The following is a 22512-nucleotide window of genomic DNA, read 5'->3' as shown; positions in this document are numbered from 1 at the left end:
CGGGCTTAATTAGTCGGTGGTGCAATTTGACTCAGACTTGTTGGAGCCGTTGAAGCAGGAATTTAATTTATATGCAGAGCTGTTTGGAGGAAAGCATCTGAGGTTTCTCCAAACGACTCGCCACTTTGATCCCATGAGAGAGAGAGACACTCCAGACGCTACAACTTGGTGATGTAAGGCTTGGATGCAGCTGCTCGGACATGGAAACCCATTCCATGAAGCTCTCTACACACTGTTCTTGAGCTAATCTGAAGGCCACATGAAGTTTGGAGGTCTGTAGCTATTGACTCTGCAGAAAGTTGGTGACTTCTGCGCACTGTGCTCCTCAGCATACGCTGACCCCGCTCATTGGACTTATTGCACAGGTGTCAACCTATCACGGTTCAATGCTTGAATTCACTGGCCATGGAAGTGATTGGAACACTTGGCAATATATTGTAGCTATTTTTTATAGTTATCGTTCTTAGTGTGAACGGGCCTTTAGAGTTGGACTCTTTAGACTTGGCCCATTAAGTAGCCAGTTAGCAAACTTCCAGAACACCCGATCAACCACATAGCAATGCCCTGGCAACCACCCACAACAAGAAGCATTTAGTTGTATGGGACAGGCACCACTGCTACAAAATCTAATGTGCAATTATTTTTTTATTTGTATCATATTTTAATTTTATAATTTATTAATGCATCATTATTATTTTTGCACCTTTAGACCAAAAAGTCTTTTGAAAGTTTTGTGAAATTTAAGGCAAACTAATTTATCTGATCAAACATGTTTTTGATGATTAGTTAACACATTTGTCCTGGATTGTAAGCCATTAGTCTTACAATTGCTGCAGTAGGCTACTCTTTGTTACGGTGCCTCTGTATGCACCAGTAGTTTTTCCAATCTTGGGAAAATTGATTCAATGTTTTTTTAAAGATGCATCATTGTGAGGTGCTTAATTAAAAAGTAGTTGTTTTTTTCTCACAAAGTCATCTTGACTGTCTTCTTCCAAGTGTAGAGTTTTGTTTACGTCAGCCCATCACCACATTTACAATACTTTACCATTACGTGGAGACTCTCGGCACAGAGGACCACTGATCTAGCCTTTTATAGATTACCTTAATCGAGTCTGCCGTAATGAAGGAATAATGAAATAAATGAGTGCCTTTGTTTGGTGCCACCATCGAGGGAGAAGTGGCAGAGGCATTTAAGTGCCAATTGGCAGTGTGGAAGCAGTTAGCATTTATAATGATAAGTGTTCCATCTGCTGTGTGGTGGCAAGCCAAAGGCGACAGATGGAATTGTTTTCACAATCTGTTTAAATATGTTGTCGTTTTTTCTTCCCTTTTTAAAAAGCCCCAGCTTGGCACACTCATACGCCCGTTCACATTAAGGTGGAGATGTTTGATTTGATTCGTGCAGTGCTGCTGTGGTTTTTCTCGTGTTTATCAGCCTCTGATGGAGATGAAGAGTTGATCCGCCGATGGTAGACAAGAAAAACGTGAGTGCAAAAAGTGTCTCTAAGCGAACAGAAGAGCGCACTGTGGAGAATTAGTTTGGATACTCCATCTTGGTTCATGGCACACACAAAAATCCAATTTAAACAGCCAAGGTTGACCCAATTGCGGAATGGCCTTATATCTGGATAGAGTGGGGCACCGGTTGGGGCTGTGGTCTGGGCTCTAAACAAAGGGATTGAATCTCTCTGTGTCACACAAGGGGAACCGGACTGAATGAGAGATTTGGATTAGAGAGGAGCACCACTGTTTGACATCTGTAGGAGCTACAGTGAGCCGCAAGTCACCAGCTGCTCTGCATGAGCTGTTTACTCATGGAGAGTGTTAAACTTTGTTCTGTTCAGCTTACTGCCACATGGCTTGAACAACACATTACAATCCAACTGAGCGGCTTTTCAAATCTCATTTTACTTTTTGCTTTTTGTGGTAATGAAGCCCTGAAGTGCAAAGTTATGGAAACATTTATAATTTGTATTTGTTTGCTTTTTCAGCTTATTATATAGCTTTTTCGACTTCACTACCTACATACATATTGTGGCAAACTATGTACAGTACTTGAAATTAGAAGTATGTCTGAATTCGTAGTATTAATAAAACTCTGAACAGGCAGCACAACAGACTTTTTTCCTTTAAAGTCCCCCTGCAGTCAATTATTTTATCGCTTAAATCTCATCTTTGATAATCACATTGACATATTTAAAAGTTTTTTCCTGTGAAAATAATTTCTTCATGCATTTAAAATAGCTTGAATGTAACTCTTACACCTTTGCTTAATTTAGAACTAGAGGTCTGCATGGGACTGTTTTTTTTGTCCTGCTCCCACTAGGTTCTATTCCGTACCCACCCGCTCCCGCTTAAAATTCACACCGGACGCGTAACGAAAAAGCGAAGTGGAAAAACTAATATTTCTTGTGTGAATAGTTTGCATCAAAACAATTCACATCGACTGCGACACGAATTTGCGACGTCTGTGAGGTTTCAGAGCTCCAACATTCCAAAACATTTGCAGCGACAGCTGGGAAAAGAAGATTTTGGGTGCACCCAGTCTTAAAAGAACAGAGAGTCTGAAGGGGAGTATGCTCTTTTACAGGAGCTAAAACTTTATCATGGCCGGTTCCGCACTTAATTTCAAATGTCCGTGGGACAATTCGAGGATCTCCTCCAGAGACAGTAGCACCGCATCTGACGAGACAAACCACAAACTTAAGGGAACCAATCAATCCGGAGTAGCTATGTTTCCAGTTGAGTCACAATGTGAACATTTAAGTTCCACAGTCGTTCTGACGGAAACACATTCACTTCCATAGTCGCTGACACAATTATGTTTAGAAAAAAATCAACGAGTTTTAACGCAAAAGGTTATGTTATCGTTGTCTGTAGCCTACAGTGGGCAAACACAGCTGCATCTGTACATTTGTAACTTCAACTACAGCTGTAATCTCATAAGAAATGCGATACCTGGCAAAGGTTAATGTTGATTGAATAGCTAGTGACATCAACAGGACATTTCGTGACCTTTGTTTCCTTGTATGGGATTGGTTGAAGCCTTTTCAGGGCAGGGAACTGGGAACAGTGTGAACGCCACCATTGTAGAAAGTTTAAGAGCAGATACGCTGTTTTCATGGATGTTGGGAGCGGCCGTGCCGCAAGAAAACTGATCGGGTCCTGCGGGAATGCAGACATCTATTTACCATGAATGTCTCCACCCAATCACACCAGCCTGATCCACTCGGTCAACTGTAGTAAACGCCACACAATGGCACGTCAAAATATTGGTTTAATTCAGCCTTATATTTTTGAACCAGAAACCAGCGAATTAAACATTCAGGCCCAGTTCTATGGAGTTTCTTGAGGGTGTTAAGCACCCTCAAATGAAAGCAAGAGCACCCTCAGTTGATGCTGCAATAATATCATATTGACGAAACGGATTTGGTAAATGGTCCAGTGAAATGTCAAATGTTTCTATTTACAACGTGTATTTGTAGTGGTGTGCAATGTATCCAATTATAGACATGTTTGATCTCTTGAACGCAGAGATTATAAGAGAGTCATTTGAGGAGTGTAGACAACTTTATTGATTATAATGGAACTTTGTGAGATCACAAACTGAGATTAGTGACAGCTTTTTAGTGATTGTAAAGGGAACGGCCTTTGCACGTTTTTAGGCTAAATATATAATCCATTCAGAATTTGAATTAAAGTCGACACATAACAGTAATTCATATGATTAGCCCTCGGCTTGACTATGTTATCATACAGCTAATAATGTTTTGCATATGTTACACAAACCATGTTCCTGTTCACCATCTCAGTCAGACAGCCACCTTCCAAAATCAGCATCCCTAGAAAGAATGATAGGAAAAGCCCCACACGTTGACTGGATTGGTTACATATTTGTGACTGTAATTCAAGAATGCTTTAGAATATAGACCTAAGTTTGGTCTTGTTTTAAAGAAGACACTTGACAGTTATTTCTGAAGTGAAAGCAATTCAAAATATGAAAGTATGAAAAATTTATGGAAGTTTAAATTGACTGTAAATAAAAAATACCATACTAAATATTTTTAATTTTATATAAAATATATATTTTACAAAAATGTTTTAATCTAAAATTACTATCACATCAAAGTCATATGTCTAACCAAGTTGTGATCCAAATTTGAAGTTGATATCACAAAAATTGAAGTTCACATGAGATTTTGTTTAGGCCCTATACCAAAAAAAGCCACTGGGTGTCATCCAAAATCTGTTGAATGTTTTTTTTTATGCATTTTCCTGTATATTTCTGTCCAAATGTCACTTCCATCACAAAACAGTCACCAAATATGGAACCTTGAGACGATATGTGTTTTGTCAAGATTAGAAAAGATTTTGATTATAAAGTATTTAAAATAAATGTTGTAATATGAAACATGACACCGCCCACTAGGGGAGGAGACCGCTAGAAGAATTTAAAGTACCGTTTTCATGGTAATGAAAACATCCAAACGGTTTTCACAGGATGAATTTTGAGTTTGTAAGCTTTCGAATGATACCTAATTTATGATAATTACTAAAATATATGATACGAAATAAAGGCGATCAAAAAAAGAGGTGTTAAGGTTAAGGGTAAAGCATATTAAAAACACCACACAGACATTTAAACAACTTTAAAAACTTGATTTTCACCACACAGGGTTTTTAATATAATATATTTGATATATACTTTAATTAATCGCAGTTTGATAAGATCCCCATTTCAGTTTTATTGCGATTAACTGTGCAAACACAATTGTTTATTTGGTTACATTTTATTGAATTATTCAGTAGAACTAAATGGTTCTCATTATAATTAACAAAGCTATCTATGCTGTCTGCTAAGTGTCACATTGCACTTTTAGCGGATGGACTTTTTATTTCTATTTTTGACGTGCCGCACAGTTACTCCAGTCACGTTATTGTTTTGATTGTTGAAAATAACTTGACTATTACGTCAAAACTAACTTGCAATGTTTCTGCTCATTTAAATTCTAATTTGTCACGTAAATTCTACATTATGTATAAGATTTTTCCACTATTCTAAAATAGCCTATACACAGTCAGTGTACTAGGAAACTATTTTTGAGCTTGAAATTGATAGGCGACATTGTTTTAACAGGTAAAATAAAAAATTTTTTTTCACCTTTTGTACTTCAGGACTTGTGTCATTTTTCATTAGTTTTCCTCCTGTGTGCAGCTTGATTCTCAGTGAGATTTTAAGTGAAATTCCTTTTGAATTAATTATTTTAAATACCCCATTTAGAGGGAATTCTTAATGTAAGTCTCAGTAATTTAATTCCGTGGTTCATTTTAATAATCTTAAATCATCTTAAATACAGTAATCTAACACTAGAACTGTACCGTTGTTCTTCCGAATAGTTCATTGTGCTGTATTTTGAACAAATGTAATTTTCCCTTTGACCAGAGGACCAGAGGTCAGAAGAGGAAGAGAACGTCCATCTACGAGGAGGAGAAGATCGAGGTGAGCTTTCCCTTCCCTCACCCCGCACTCCTTTAAGACTGTCTATCTCCCAAATCTACCTCTAATATTTAGAGAGCATATGAAGGAAGACAGCTTGCGTATGTTTACACAGCAATCTCAGCACTCTCCGCTCACCAGCTTCATTCAAACACACACGGCGGTCGCCTCTAATAGCTTGCGTTTCCATAGGAACCATCACCGCGGGAGCGCAGACAGAGGCAGTCGACTCTGCAGAAAAAGCCCAAAGCCGATGACACACGGACCGAGTGCACCACCTGCAAGGGCCCAGGCGACAATGAAAACCTAGTGAGGTGGGTAAGCTTGTGCGCCGCGTGTCTCTGAAGCATCTGCGCGCGCGAGAGCATGTTTGATCTGGCGGGGAAGAGGTGGGGGTTATATTCGCCTCGTGATTAAAGTTCAGGCTTCATTATGAGGACTCTGCCATGCATGTGTGAGTGGGAGGTAGCGCCGGCTCCACGGGGCCCTCTCTATTTGGCTGCCACATGTATTTGCTCACTTGGTTTGGCAGTAATGAGCTGTCTGATTTACTGTCACCACTTGGCCCCCGGTATGACTATGCGGTTCTTTCGAATAGGATTATTTTAACGCAACCGTCAGATCCAGATCAATTATACTTTTTTTCTTCTTCCTTTAACACCTCCTCGTCATGCTTTTCAGTGCCGTAACCTTGTTACGTTATTGCTAAAATATATGCAAGCATGACTAAGAGACTTTTAATTGACACTCACATAATAGAAGTGACAAACAGTCGCCACTTCCGTCCCATCACGATTTGACATAAAGCTGTTTTTGGGTAATTGGAAAGTGGCCTGTCAGGTTACAAGTACTTCAAATGTTTTTACAATGCAGAGTAGGGGATATGCAATGTTTTGTACTAGAGCTGGCCAGTATAATGTATATATCATGGCTACGATATAAAGTGTCAATTGTTTTTGCTATTTTGCCATTTCCTTTATATTGCAGTATGTAAATGTATCCGAATAGCACAATACAAAATAAAGTTATTGACACTTTAGAGTGATGAGTGAGAAATGAAAAAGCGGGACATGCATGATGTTAAAAAGATTCGAGCGCATGAAAAAAGAACTCAGAGAGGGAGCTCTGAGACATGTGATCCCGAATTCAGTTCTATTTCGTGGCTTATTGCACGTGAATGGACAAATACACACACAATTATGTCAAAATGCCCATTGTGTGGTGTACTTGCATAAATACAGTTGGTTACGTCTTAAATTAACAAAAACAGTTTTTGTATCAGTATATTGGAACCGTGCATTCTGTCTTAAAGTGACAGCAGCACAATATATCTACTGCCATCTGTGTCATTTAGTGTTAATCAAACAACAAAAGACAAAGAGAAAATCACTAACTTTTTTACTGTACCTGAAGAAATTTAGATTTTGTTCTATTATATTTTTCCTATTGTTTGAAATGTGCTTCTTTGTTCTTATTTTTAATAGGTAAAATAAAATACAATATATATATATATATATATATATATATATATATATCATGAAATAAAAATTTCTATTATCGTGAAATATATTTTTGGGTCATATCGCCCACTACTATTTTGTACCGTCATGCAAAGCGGCTAGTTCGAATTAGCTGCTGTTTGGCCTCAGCTGTGGTGTGAGGTGTGTTGCCCTGACTCTTTCTATCTTTGCATTGAACAGGTTGTGAGAGCCGGGCACCACCTCCTCCCCTAGAAAAGGACAGATGAGAGAGAGACAGGGAGAGAGAGGCAATTTAACTCGTTTGAAGAGCGGCGTTGGGGTCGGGGAGGAGTCGCAGATGGCCACCTCCGACCGCCACCTTTGACCGTCGCTTCTGCCCAAAATGGACAGTGCCATGGACTTTATCATGGTTAAACGGCGGTCTGGCGAAAATTTTCCGACAGAACGAAAAGACTCGTTTGTGGACTAACATAAAAATGGTTCAGTTTGCACTGGGGGGAGGGGGGGAGCTCAACCCTCATTGGACACTATAAAAGGACTTTATATGGACTTTATATGGACAGAATACTCAGTTAGCCAGTTTGGAGGCACATACTCGCCCATAGGGCCGTTCTTTGTGGAATACATGAACAGTGGCACTGGTTTAGGGCATTTTGCTCTTTGGATTAAACCAGATTCTGGGCCGTTTCACCATCTTTGCAAGCGATTTGCTGTCATCTGGCCGCCTTCTGGCCTCCTGGGCTTTCTTTTTCTCGCTTGCTTTCACATTGGCTCTACAGCAGCGTACACCTCGCTCTATCCGAGCTTAACGCTGACCACAAGACTCGATCAGCTGTGCTGACTTGAGTCAAATGTGCTTCTGAAAGCTAATTGTGTCTTCTGTCTTGCTTTTTACTGTGAATGCTCTTAATGCTTTTGTTTCATTACTCTATTCTATTTTGCCTGTGCTGTATTAATTATATGGTTCAAAGTGATTAGATGGTAGACATTAGAATCAGTAGAGTCGGTTTTTTTAAGTATTGAAAATGTTTACTAGCTGTGGTAGCAAAATAGAATTCAATATGGAGTATCCGTACTTAAACGTGTAGTTTTCCTTAGTATCAAATCGGTGATCAGGTGAAAGATACAAAAACATATCCGGACATCTTTCTCCACAAAAGAAGGGAATTATATTTTACTTGAAGAAAATGATTTTGATGTTTTCATGATAATTCAGCACTTTTTCCAGCCTTACTCTCATTACAGTAATGCTTTTTTCATTATTATTTAATATTTTTGTAATTCACATTTGATTAACTGTATTAAGCGATGCGATAGTTTTTACTTTATTACAGTACATAGTTTTTTATTTTATGATGAATGAGTACTTTCATATTTAAACCTTTTTTTTGTTGCATTACATAGATTACACTTGAAAGGAATAATGTGCCAAATTCTTATAAAAAAAATGTCACAGTATAAAAAATATAAATTGGCTTCATTGTTCTGCTTAAATTTGCCAGTTTGCTTTTGAATTTGGGGTGAAATATGACCTGCAAAAACTCTTGATAGGATATTCGCCTAGTAATGGAGTCATAGAATGCTAAAACTCTGAAGTTACAGTAATTAGTTGTGAATGTAGTCTGTGTTGGTATTTTGGCTTGCATCTGCTTGGCTGACAGTCATCCTGTTTATGTTTTGCAATGGCAAAAAGAATTCCTGATAGGCGTGCTAAACAACGCTCCTATCCCTAACCCTCCTTCTTCGTATTCCAATGTTATTGCACTAATGACAGTCTAGCTACCTAATTCCACGGCAAGATGCCTGGCAGGTGAAATCCGATTCCCAAAATGTCCCACTCTGACAGTTTTCTGTGGCATCTACCGGGAACAGCCTCGTCCCTCATGCCCTCTCAAACTGCTTACTCGCACTGGACCAGACACAACACTTCCTTCTGTGGGATTTACATATCTTTCCGTCTCTGGATGACTTCATCTACCCTTTAACCTCTAACCCTACTGTATCTTCAGCCAGAGCTTTATCTCTCTCCAATACAGCTGTCTTACCTATAGCTCACAGCATACTGTGTGCAAGTGTTTGTCGAGGCACATACTGCATCTGCTTTGCTCAGATAATGCTGCAAAATGGAGCCTTTTAGATTACAGGACGCCTGTTAAGTCATGTGATGTCAGTTTTAGCAAAGTATTGAGCTCTTTTAATGTTTTTCTGGCATAAGCCGTGCTGCAATTTATGTTCCAAATTTGAAATGTTTATTAGTACTTGAATTTTTGTGCTTGACGTTTTTGTCTATTTATTTAATGTATATATCTGACATAGTAATTTATTCCTTCGATATTCTCCATAGGTAATGTGTCAATGTGACTTGAACTGAGATTACGGTATTGCATTCTTGAGTGTTTGCGTCCTGTGTATATGCAGTGTTTTTGTTGCCATGCGTCATTTCACGCGAGTGTGGTCTTAGGACAGTGGCGTTGCATCATGCAAGCCTTAATAAACTTTGGACTTTTTCACATCATTGTCACCATGATCAATGAGTCTCAGTAAGTCCAGCTAATGGATTGTGCAGGTTCTGCCAGCCACCATTGGCATCAACTCTTGTCCATTCTGTAGCTTATTCTGTCCAGTAACGCCCAATTTGACAGGAAAATAATGTTTAAAGTCACCATGAAATCGAAAACTGGCCATTTTTAATGAAACATTGCAGTGTTTATTATAAATGATTTATCTCGTAATTGTAAATTCAAAAACACATATTTTCACCTTCCCTTCGCAACATCTCTTTTTTAATTACATGTTCTCTGGCATGAGGTCTGGGCAATAATCCTTCCCCTCCAGCAACAATCCAATCAATTCTCGTGGAACAAAATCAAGTCCAATCCTAGTTTTTACAGTTACAGTGTTTCTCTTAGATATACGTCACAATAGGGAGAAAACAAGACAATTGCAATTTACCTTGCATGCCAACTTTAAATGACAAGTAAGCTCATCAATCAGAGCTTGTTTTGTTTTTCTGTGTTTTAGGGATGGTTTAATCTGATACACAGGGATTGATAAGAAAGGCTGATAAATTGACTGGTATTTGGCATTGTTTTTAAGTACCAGCTAATACATTTTCCTGATTGGCTAATTAGTACTGGAAGCCCAATTTAATTTTAATCAGGGCTACAGACTGCAACCAAATGGTTGCATTTTGCAACCTATTTCCTGTCATTGCGACAACATTTTGTTAGAGGTTGCAATTCTGCCCAACTGACAGCAGCTGCCATTTTTTTTTTACATATGAGAAACATCAAACGGCAAACGAAACGAAAGTGAAGCGAAACTGCTCATTTGAGCTGTGCTGCGTGGACCGTTTATCAGCTTTGAGCAATAAAAGAAGACAGCGCAGCGCAAGCTCAGAACAGTTTACTGGCGGGCTGATCTTTTAAGTGCTTGACACTTTTCCAGCACTTCAAACCTCAAAATATTATCCAATTTTAATATTATTTTTAATGTCATGAATTGGAAAACGAAAAGTTTAAAGATGTAGGAAAACTAACACTGTGTGGCAAACAAGCACTTTTATTAAAAATGACATGAAATTACCACTATAACCAGTAGCTGGCGGCAGAGGATCGCTTGTTGATTTGTTAGCCATTTCCACTCCCTAATATATGAGAAAAAAAGTAGGAAGTCACATGAAAACAAAAACGTTTCACTTTTCTTCAAATTGTGACTGAATTACACAGAAAACGATCGGAGCGATCGGTCCTTTAATAATCACTGAAGCTGTCAGTTCAGTATGATACTATAAAACAACAATGGTACAGTTAAGAAGAGTAGAATATTTCAATTTTCCCTATAACAATGAGGTTTTTGCATGTTACTGTTGTTAATAAAAGCAAATTCTATCTGCATATCAATTCAAGCTCAGTGCATCACTGTTGATTTTCCAATAAACAAACATGTAATATCATTAGTAAATGCACTTATTAATACAAGACAATACATTTATGATTAAATTAATTTTGATACATTTTTCCCGAGCACTACCAAATCAGGTGCTGGAGCCACCATCTGTAGAATTTAGTGACACCTTCTGTTTTCAAATGTTAGTCTGGAGCCCTTATTTTAATGCACTTTTTAAACCATTTTCTTCTTTAATAAAAAATTAAAACTATAATAAGATTGCAGAGCAGATTCTGCTTTTTCTTTATTTTTTTTTATAAAGTTCAGACTTTTTTTTCAGCCTAATCATTTCAAATGGTTTGAGTAAATAATTTGTAAAATATATTTTATTAACATTTAAATGTATGCATTTAGCACAGTTTCATCCAAAGTGACTTAAAATAGAGGAACAAAAGCAATGCTTCACAGATCCAACAATATTCATAGTATACAATGCCATGTTTATTTGAAAGCTAGATTAGGAAACAAGTTAGAGCAAAGAAGTGCACAAAAGAACATTTTATAATGTTCTGCATGTTGTTTATTTTAAATTGTGTGATGCATAGATCTGCTTTATACCAGCCATCTGAGATATTGTATCAGCCTTCAAAAAAATCATATTTCGCTTGACCACTAATTTGACGCCAGTTTGTGCCATTTTGTCACGCCAGACATGCGGTAGCTGTAACGCATCTCGGCTAGTATAATACTCTCTCTCCTGCTGTTTTCTCCTAATGTTTTTCCTTCACTCTATCCCTGTTTTCCCGTTAAGCACATCTCATCAGCTCACACTTATGCACTCTTCCTGTCTCTCTCTCTCTCATTTCCACAAACCTTCTCTCTTCCCCGTGCCAAGCCCAGCTCTACAAAGAGTGAGAGGAAGGGAGAGAGAAGCGAGGCTTTCATGGGGAAATCTAGTTAACGGCATAACAAAAAGCCCAGTGTGTCTGCTAGTAAGTGAATCGCATTTGTGCTTATACGACGGTGGCGGTGGCGGGAACAAGCTACATCTCTGTGGCCCGGACCCATCAAAGCTCTGAGCCTCTTATTGTGGACCGGAGAGATAGAATCAGTTTGGCATGACCAAAACCTGAGCACCCCAATCCCTCATACTCAGTCCAGTGGTCTGGTACGAGGAATCCGGCGGGACGAGTGGTTCCGGTTTGAACCCAGGGTGCAGAAAGAAGAGGGAGGAGGATGTTCTGGAAGAGCAGTAACCTTTCCGATGATGAGCGCCTTTCCTATTACAGACCTGACACGGGATCCAGGGAGATGATTTAATGGCGGCATTTTGTTTTTGCTGACTTCACCCCTTTTTTTTCCCCCTTTGCACTCCCCACCACTATTAAAACAGAAAACCCAAGCGGTAGGACTGCAGTGTGTGGGACGAGTGGCCAAGCAGCTAAAATCTATTACGCTACGGCTTCTACAGTGTCTTTCATCCTACCCAGTTCACTGCAGCGCATATGTGTGCCGCTCGTCTTCGGGATTGAGCGCCTCCCCCTCTTTCCGCATTCGCTAGATGACTTGCGTAGCCCAGAGGTGCCTAGCTAATTAGCAAAAGCATGGTAGAAGCTGGTGAACTGCATTGCTGCCAAAGCAGACTGTCTGGAAACAGTCCAGAGCCAAGGGGCCGTAGGACGCTGTGGCAAAACAGCCAAACTTCCCTTCCAGATCAGGGTGAACAGGGTTTAAAATGGTTTAAAGGAATATTCTGGATTTAATTAAGTTAGTTTCATTGAACAGCATTTTGGAATAATGTTGATTACTACCTGATTTGGCCCCCAATTTCTAGGTTTATGTGAGGCCAGTTTTTGGAGGATTTAAAAGCAGAAATGTGAAGCTTATAATTGTACAAAAGCATTAAAACCTCTACTTGAACTGTTGCATTTTTCACTATAATTTTTTCAGACATTTTAGTGTTTATTGCGTTACATCATGGCAACAAAGTACAATCGGAAATAACTTAACACAGAAAGAAAAACTGGAATGCTTTTTTACACACTAAAATCATATTACCACGCATATTGTTTACGTCTAGTGGCCAGCCACCATATTTTTCAACGCAGAAATAAGCTATTATCTGTGAATGTGCAAAACTTCCAATTTATTAGCTGCTATGTAAGGGACAATCGAACCGCCAAACACAAGGGTGGCTGTCTCCGCGAAGTGCATTAAAATGGTTTAATACACAGCTAGCCGTGGATTATCCTGCTTATACCATGGTCATTTGCCAGCGTTGACAACTTAAAGCTGTTATTGATGTTTGCAGCGCAATATTTGACCAGAAGGGTTTAATTGACGGTTATTTTTGTCAGTTACGGCTAGTTAGATCTAGCATTGTGCCCGATTTGAATCAGACACAGAGATAAAGTAGTGCATAAGATTACATTTATTTGATTTAATGAATTCAATTTATATTATCGAGAGAGAGAGAGAGAGAGATGAGAGATGCGTACCTGCGTGTGTTCAGCGTCTCTCTTTATTTATCAACAAAGCTGTGAGTTTAATTACTTCAAAATAGCGATGTAACCTCGTTGCTGTGAAATATAATGTAGCTATTCAGTAGCAAAGTTATTTTATTTTTAAAAGTCGCTGGGCAGCGTTATACATTTTCTGTGCTCCCGAATGTTTCTTTGTGCACTGCTTGATCTCCACATGCGTGTGTGCTTCAATGAAAAAGGCGAGTGACTAAAGTCCAATTTATACTTCTGCGTCGAGTGTGCGCCGTAGCTACGTCGTAGAATGTGTGTTGCACGCGTAGCCTACAACGTACCCTGACGTGCATCTCTCCAAAAATGTAACACCGCGTCAATTCTACACCAGAAGGTGCTATTATAACTCGCTATTGCAAGTTTATGCATATAAAGTTATAAAGTCAGAAGTTGTGATTGGTCTGCCAGAACCCCTCCCTCAGGGGTACACATGCTCCCTTTGCATGTGTAACTGCATGTCGACGCGGATAAGGACTCCGGAGTATAAATGAAAATCGATGCGTAGCCCACGGCATAGAGGCTACGGCGCAGGTCCGATGCAGAAGTATAAATCAGCCTTTATGCGTGTGTGTGCTTCAATGAAAACAGTGCATTTAATATAGAACGGTGGCTCAACTGACTTGTAACTACCTGTGCATTAAACATTTTTATTGCACACCTTCCAGCCAATCAGAATCGAGTATTCAGACAGACCATGTATAAAGGTAAATAACTAGGATAAAGTGCATTAAATGATAAAACTATTTGCGCTACAAACCAAAAGTCAGTCTTTTTTCCCCTCAGAATTGGATTTTATAACTCGCAATTGCGAATTTATGCATATAAAGTTATAAAGCCAGAAGTTGCGTGATATAAAGTTAGAATTCCGAGTTTATATCTCACAATTCTGACTTTATATCTCACAATTCTGACTTTTTATCTTTTAAAATGTTTTATCCTGTGTCTTCCATACACAAGCCATGTACATTAGTTAAAAAATAAGGTAGGCATTATTAAAACAGTGAGTATTTTAATGTTTGCAGATTGGCCCGCTCACTTCCATTCTAAGTGCCCCGCTGTAACCTGGATTTTTGGTTATTTTAAAGAAAAAGGAGACACATTTTCAGATCAACATTATTCCACGTGCTGTTGAGCTTAATTTGTTATGAAAGCCATAATGTTTCTTTTTATCCTTAAATGGCATCATTCAAACCACCAAACTGACCCCCAGTCAGCTGTCTGAGGCTTTACTTTGCAAAAGTTGACACATCATGGCCCCCTGCTGTCTACTCAGAGAAACGCACTGCGTCCCGCAGGTAGCTCAACGTTAGTGTCCCCATCAGCCGGCCTGGCTTTGAGTATGAGACTAAATGAATGAGTGAGCCGTGTAGTAATGAGATAATAAAGAGGAGTTACTTTGTCAGTGCATGGCTCGGTCGCAGCAGCTTCAGCCGTAAGCCCATTCATTGCCTCTCCTCCTTGTAAAACAAAGGCCTCTTAATAATACCATTCCCACCTCAACAGTAAATCAAAAAGGAGGAGGCTCACAAAGGCTGATAATCTGCTCCCTCAATAGAAGGGATTCACAAAAAGCCATGGGGGCACTTTGTCATGGCCGGCAGTCAATGGCCGAGCGTCTTGTGCCATATTGATCCCTGTCACGTGGTGGCTCCCCAAGTAATTGCGCTGGACCCGAGTGATAAATTTGCTGTGTTTGTATCATCCATAAGGGTGAGCGTAGCGGGCCAAAGAACTAAAGACTTGCAGTGTGAGTCTCAGTAACACTTCGCATACTGATAAATCCAAGAATTAGCCAATTTATCGCTCTATCAAAATTATACTATGCAATCTTTTGCTCTGCACAGAGAAGAGACAACGTAACTGTTCAAGCGTCTTGTGGTTTACATGTTGGAGTTTTGGTGCGCAAGCATCCGTAGTTACTATTAAACACATCGGTATTGTTTAAGAGATTTGCGTTTCTGCCACCCAAGCGTTTTTGCGGGGTCACTGCGGAAATTGCTCCCACTCGCAGGAAGTTAATCCACAAAAGGCCAGTCAAAATTACCATGCAGATTAATCCCTGAACATGAAAGCTTTAATTACAATGTTCAAACATTTAGGACGTAATCCTGTCTTTATTTTGGTATTAAAGGGCCATTTTAGCAGTAGCTTATCAGGTAGTGCAACGCTTCTTGTTTGTTGCCTTGTTTTGTACTTTGTTTTTTCAACTAGTTCTAGATGTCCTCAAATGGCATTTGGTTAGATCCTAGAATAACTAAGATATGCATCCAATGTCATTTCTGTGGACATGAATGATACCTGAAATCATGCAGCTTGAAATGGTGGGTGTGCCATTACTTTTCTAAGCAATCAGACTTTCCCTAGAGGTATGATAAAATTGGCACAAAAAAAGATCCCATAGCTACTGATGAAATGACCGAGCCATATGTAGGGATCACAATGTCCGAGACTCGATGTGGGCTCTTTTTGACGACTTCTAGTTGGTTGCTATGTTGTTGGTAACACTTTAGTTTAAGGTCCATTTCTCACCATTAACTAGTTGCTTATTAGCATATGTGTTACTATGCTGCTATTAGTACTTATAAAACACACACTAATGCCTTATTCTGCATGACCTTATTCTACATTTCTTATTCTTCCCAATACCTAAACATAACAACTACCTTACTAACTAATAATACACAGTAATTTGGAGTTTATTGAGGCAAAATTCATAGTTAATAGTTAATGGTGAGAATTTTATGACCATTGTTTTTTATTTTACTATTCTACATTACTTTTAAAGATTATTTGAGTGAGATTATTTAATGTTTTAGAAGTCTCTTATGCTGTGAAAATTATTACAATTTAAAATAACCTGTATTTTTTTAATATAACTTGTTTTGTATTTGTAATGTAAAATGTAATGTACTGATGGCAAGGCAAAGCTGAATTTTCAGCATCACGCCTTCAGGGTCACATGATACTTTAGAAATTATTCTAAAATGCTGATTTGCTGCTCATTATTTTTGTGGAAACCATTTTTTGAATGAATAGAAAGAACAGCATTTATGAGACAGAAATCTTTTGTAACATTATAAATGTCTTTACAGTTACTTTTGATCAATTTAATGCATCCTTGCTGAATAAAAGTATTCATTTATTCAAAGGAAAAAAATCATCTTACTGACCCCAAACTTTTAAATGGTAGTATCTTTAACATTACACATTTGGGGCCCTATCTTGCACCCAGCGCAATTGACTTTGTACCCCGACGCATGTGTCATTCCTATTTTGCACCCGCACAAAGCGCGCTTTTCCCTCCACAGAAGCACGTCGCTAAACTAGTGAATGAACTTGCGCTCCCTGGGCGGTTCAGCGCAAAAAAGAGGCGTGTTCCGGCGCAAACAATCCCTGGTGCTATTTTGCTGTTCCATTAAACAATTGCGCCACTGACCAGTAAAAACCTAGTCTAAAGTCAGTGGCGCGTTGCGCGTTGTTCATTATGCTATTTTAAGGGTGCATGCTTGACCATAATGTATAGCGTGCACAACGCGCATACACTTTGCTCATGTAATCTACACAGATGCAACAGTTATTTTTGCAAATCATAAATTGTTACACTAAAAAAATATTAACACATGAGATGACGGAAATCATTGTGGTGTGCCACGAAGATGTGAAAAAATAGGCATAAATCTAGCTTACAAATGATTCAGGCTTATTGTAATAATTAAGGATAAGACCTGTTTGCCCAATAGTGGCAAGACATATATGTATATAAGGACATCTGACAAATTGGTTTGTCCGTCAAGAACCAGGAAAAAAAATCGACTGAAAAACTGAAAAAACTGAAAGACTGAAAAAAAAAAGACTGTGAAATCACCTTTACCATAATGTACAACATTACAACTTCACTTCTCTGTCTTTCACTGCTCTTACAAGAACATCAGTCTCCTCGGCTGTGAACCGCTCCTGGCGTGCGCCTGGTAAATACGCCATAATAATAGCAATCCATAATGGAACTTGCGCACCTGCTTTTAAAGGGAATGTTGGATGACGCTCGGATTGGTTTATTCACGTTACGCCCAAACCACACCTATGAATAATGAAGCTACTTCAGACCAACCCATTTTAGATTTGCGCCGGGCGCAAGAGCCATTTATCCCGCCGGGAAAATAGCAACAGCGCCGAGACCCGCCCACAAAGTTACTTGCGCTTCGCTTTGACACTTGCGTTTCAGATCGTTAAAATAGGGCCCTAAATCCCTTTAAATGGTGGACAGTAAAACCAGCAATCTGTCTTATATCCTGCTTTTATTCAGTCTTTTGCAGAACGTCTGTACTTTAGGACCGATCAATTTATTCTGATCCTCTCAAACAAGACAACATTATCATTTAATGAGAGCCGATATTAATCTCCGAAGTGATTTTTCTGTTGTGCCCCTTTGCTATCTGTTCTCGAAATTTCCAATCGGGCCTTAAGTGTTCCAAGAATTGCTCTGATGTTGGTGATTGCCCGTGTCTCTTTAAAATGCAAGATGATTGTAGTAAAAAAACTGCAGTCGGGAGCTAATTTAACTTAAATATATCCTCTTCACTTTTATCCAGGGAGATTTAGAATTGGACATTATGGTATTAAAACATCGGCGCTGTCATGCGTTATCTCTCTAATCACAGGGCTGTGTAGACGAAGGCCTCTGCCCTGAACCCGGCTGACCGGATCAGCCTTTAAAAGGAGCGTTGGGCTGAAATAGAGTTCTAAGTGGAAGGATGAGAAGAGATCAAGCAACAGAGCCACCGGGCTTTCACCCTGCACCGAAAAAACAGCGAGACGATTGGGGGAGGGGGGCTGAGCGCTCCAGGGGGTCTCTAAGAACTCCTCTTAGAGATTAAACAGTAGATGAAAGAGGATACGCATCGCTAGCCGAGAGCAACATGTGTCACAGACAAAAGCAATCAATCGTGTTTTTCCCCTCACCTCACATCCCAATAAGATTACATCAATCAATAGACTCTCTTATGAGTGATTGGATTCCGTCCGAGATCGGAGGAGAGAGTTGGAGGGGAGGAGAGAAACGAGCAGCTCAATTTTCCCAATGATTAAAGCGGACCCAAATTGCTTTGATAACATCAAGGACTTTGTGACGGGGTCCAGAAGGGCAGTGCACGGAGCAGATAGAAGTTGGCGCATGCGTGTTGCAGGAACCGTGGATGATATGTCACCTCACTCTGTAGAAACTTCTCGCATAGTGCTGGTGGAACGGTGCTTTGTTTTTAATAGAGCACATTTCTTTCTTTCACAAGTACAATGAAGAGTTTGATCATCTCCCTGTTGAATCATATCCAAATCAGTGGTTCTCAACATGGCTTTGCTGCAGATTTGACCTTGAACCCGCAAGTGGCAACCCAATTTTGTTTGTTATAGAAAAGTAAGCAATCGCATCTTTATAATCAAACTTAAATGTAAATGTATTGCTATGAACTGCATAGGTCCAACATTTGTAAAATTATAAACATGGTTAATTAGGAAAATTGACAACTTCATCAATACACAAAACACAACGGAAGCGTGGTTTATCTGCCTATGACCTTAAACTGGTCATGTATACAGTCAAACCAAAATGTTTTCAGACACATTATCACAGTTTATGCACTATAGTTTAGAAAATGGTAATACAATATGACAAGAACTCAGAGTTAAACTGTGTCAGAACAAATTCATCTTGATAATGTCATATAACTTTGATAGAAAGATATGTAATGGATTACAATCAACCAATCACCTGTCAGCTGTTAAAATTAAGTACACAATTAGATAATACCAAGTACCAATGACCAAGCAATGCTTAATTTTGTTCAGTCTGTGGAGTAAAAGGTCACTTTAGCAATTAAAGAAAAAACTCTTAAGCAAAACATGGTCAGGTCAAAGTGTCTGAATAATTTTGGTTATTCAGACAGAAATTATGTGAAAAATTATGACTTTTTTTTTTTGCTATCCTCATTTACATTAATGAACTATAGTGTCCTGCACCCACTGGTAAAAAATATGTATCTGGTGTCTGCAGATGTAAATTAGCAGTTAGCTAACTCTGGTGCAATTACTAATAACTATGAATTGTGCCTGTAAAAATAAACAATAAAGTAAAGTAAAAAATATTTTTTGGTTTGACTGTGTTTTATTTATTTATTTATTTATATATATATATATATATATATATATATATATATATATATATATATATATATATATATATATATATATATATATATATATATATATATATATATATATATATATATATATATATATATATATATATATATATATATATATTATATATATATATACTTTTGAAAGTCTCTTCTGCTCACCAAGGCTCTGTTTATTTGATCAAAAATACAGTAAAAACGGTAATATTATGAAATATTATTAACATTTTAAAGAACTGTTTTCTATTTTAATATATTTTCAAATGTAATTTTGAATTTTCAGCATCATTGCTCTTCAGTGTCACATGATTCTTCAGAAATCATTCTAATATGCTGATTCAATTTAGTTGAAAACACTTTTTTTGTGGAAACAGTAATGCATAAAGTTTTTTGTAACAATATAAAAGTCTTTACTGCCACGTTTGATTCATTTAATGCATTGTTGCTGGCAGTGTGTATATAATATAACATTTTGTCATCATTTTTATTTGAAAAAAAATCTTCCTCTCTTTAAGAAGTTCATAAGCCTATATATTATCTTAACTATGCGTGATTATATGGTTATTTGCTTTTTATTAATTACGTCGATCTGGAACAAGATGTCAACACAAATTGTAACAATTTACAAAGAGTAGTGATATATTATGTATGTTAATAAGGTAAATTTGTTCTCAGTGGTCCGTAGAAAGATGTACCGTTTTATTTCTTTATTCAACTGCACATGAAAGAGAAATTATTAAAAGTATACATATTAATTTTGAAAGGTTACTTCCTGTTGAACCACCTATGATGATTGGCCATTGTCAATTTGAATTCCAATTAAGCATAATCACCGGCCCGTCTGTCTGCTTGGGTCTGCATCACTGAGCAGTGTTTTAATTCAAAGATGTTAAACCGTGATACACAACAAATGCTACAAAAGGTTCATTAAGGCAAAGTAATTAAAGAAGTAAATGGCGAATCGGGGCACGCTCCGCTAATAAAATGCAAGCCTCCCGTGGCTGCCGCAGGTCCTAAACTTTCCCCCCCACAGGAAGCGAGAGGAGTCTTTCACTCTTTCTTTATTTGCCAGAGCAAGGGATTCATATGAAATCAATCGGCGACTGTGTGCAACAATAGCCGTGTGCTCATTAGCGCAGCACACACACACTTCTGGTCATTTGTCTTCTTTTCACAAGGAAGCCTGGAGGTGATTTAAATTCCCCTTTCCTGTGCAGATATGCCTGCTCAGCCCCTCCATATATATGTATGTGTGTGTGGTTGTGGTTGCCGCTGTGTGTGCTTGTACCCGTAACCCATCCTCACATCTGCTCAGGCAAAAGAATGTGCTCTTGAGGTTACAGTTGTAATTGTAGTTGTCTCCTTGCTCTTTGATTTCATTGTCTGTCGCATGTTTGTTTTTTCACCTATAGTATTGAAGTTAATTGGACTTTCAAGATAATTGCCGCTTGTGTTGCTTTCATGATTTCCTTTAAAGGTATAGTTCACCCTGAAATGAAAATTATATCATAAATTACTCACCCTGGTGTTGTTCTACTGCCGTATGCTCTTCTTTCTTTATGGACCACAAAAGGAGAATTCTTTGAGAGAGGGTTGAGCCCGAGTCGAGACCGAGTTCAGAGAGGGTTGAGTCCGACTCAAGACCGAGTTGAGACCGAATTCAGAGAGGGTTGAGTCCGAGTCTAGACCAAGTTCAGAGAGGGTTGAGTCCGAGTCGAGACCGAGTTCAGAGAGGGTTGAGTCCGAGTCAAGACTGAGTTGAGACCGAGTTCAGAGAGGGTTGAGACCGAGTTCAGAGAGGGTTGAGACCGAGTTCAGAGAGGGTTGAGACCGAGTTCAGAGAGGGTTGAGTCTGAGTCTAGACCGAGTTCAGAGAGGGTTGAGTCCGAGTCAAGACCGAGTTGAGACCGAGTTCAGAGAGGGTGGAGACCGAGTTCAGAGAGGGTTGAGTCTGAGTTCAGAGAGGGTTGAGTCCGAGTCGAGACCAAGTTCAGAGAGGGTTGAGTCTGAGTCTAGACCGAGTTCAGAGAGGGTTGAGTCCGAGTCTAGACCAAGTTCAGAGAGGGTTGAGCCCGAGTCGAGACCGAGTTCAGAGAGGGTTGAGTCTGAGTTCAGAGAGGGTTGAGTCAGAGTCGAGACCGAGTTCAGAGAGGGTTGAGTCCGAGTCAAGACCGAGTTGAGACCGAGTTCAGAGAGGGTTGAGACCGAGTTCAGAGAGGGTTGAGTCCGAGTCTAGACCGAGTTCAGAGAGGGTTGAGTCCGAGTCGAGACTGAGTTCAGAGAGGGTTGAGTCCGAGTTCAGAGAGGGTTGAGTCCGAGTCTAGACCGAGTTCAGAGAGGGTTGAGTCCGAGTCGAGACTGAGTTCAGAGAGGGTTGAGTCCGAGTCTAGACCAAGTTCAGAGAGGGTTGAGTCCGAGTCTAGACCAAGTTCAGAGAGGGTTGAGCCCGAGTCGAGACTGAGTTCAGAGAGGGTTGAGTCAGAGTCGAGACCGAGTTCAGAGAGGGTTGAGTCCGAGTCAAGACCGAGTTGAGACCGAGTTCAGAGAGGGTTGAGACCGAGTTCAGAGAGGGTTGAGTCCGAGTTCAGAGAGGGTTGAGTCTGAGTCTAGACCGAGTTCAGAGAGGGTTGAGTCTGAGTCTAGACCGAGTTCAGAGAGGGTTGAGTCCGAGTCAAGACCGAGTTGAGACCGAGTTCAGAGAGGGTTGAGTCCGAGTCGAGACCAAGTTCAGAGAGGGTTGAGTCCGAGTCTAGACCAAGTTCAGAGAGGGTTGAGCCCGAGTCGAGACCGAGTTCAGAGAGGGTTGAGTCAGAGTCGAGACCGAGTTCAGAGAGGGTTGAGTCCGAGTCAAGACCGAGTTGAGACCGAGTTCAGAGAGGGTTGAGACCGAGTTCAGAGAGGGTTGAGTCCGAGTCTAGACC

General features: G+C 39.4%; 1 protein-coding gene across 2 annotated transcripts in view; it reads left to right on the top strand.

Annotated features, from left to right (window-relative positions):
• Positions 1-22512, top strand: part of phf14 (PHD finger protein 14) — a 153845-nt gene that overhangs the window by 57746 nt on the left and 73587 nt on the right. The window contains exons 15-17 of one of the 2 annotated variants that reach the window (XM_079829378.1): positions 5444-5500; positions 5690-5811; positions 7198-9490. In XM_079829378.1, the coding sequence (XP_079685504.1) occupies positions 5444-5500; positions 5690-5811; positions 7198-7204 (186 nt within the window). In that variant the 3' untranslated portion in view covers positions 7205-9490. Of the gene's footprint in view, positions 1-5443; positions 5501-5689; positions 5812-7197; positions 9491-22512 lie in introns of those variants that run through there. The other variant, XM_079829377.1, reaches the window with a different exon arrangement.

Source organism: Gobio gobio (genome assembly GCF_949357685.1).
Source record: "Gobio gobio genome assembly, chromosome: 11".
Lineage (NCBI taxonomy): Eukaryota > Metazoa > Chordata > Actinopteri > Cypriniformes > Gobionidae > Gobio > Gobio gobio.
Note: the sequence above shows the minus strand (reverse complement) of the source record. Positions and strands in the feature narration are given on the sequence as shown.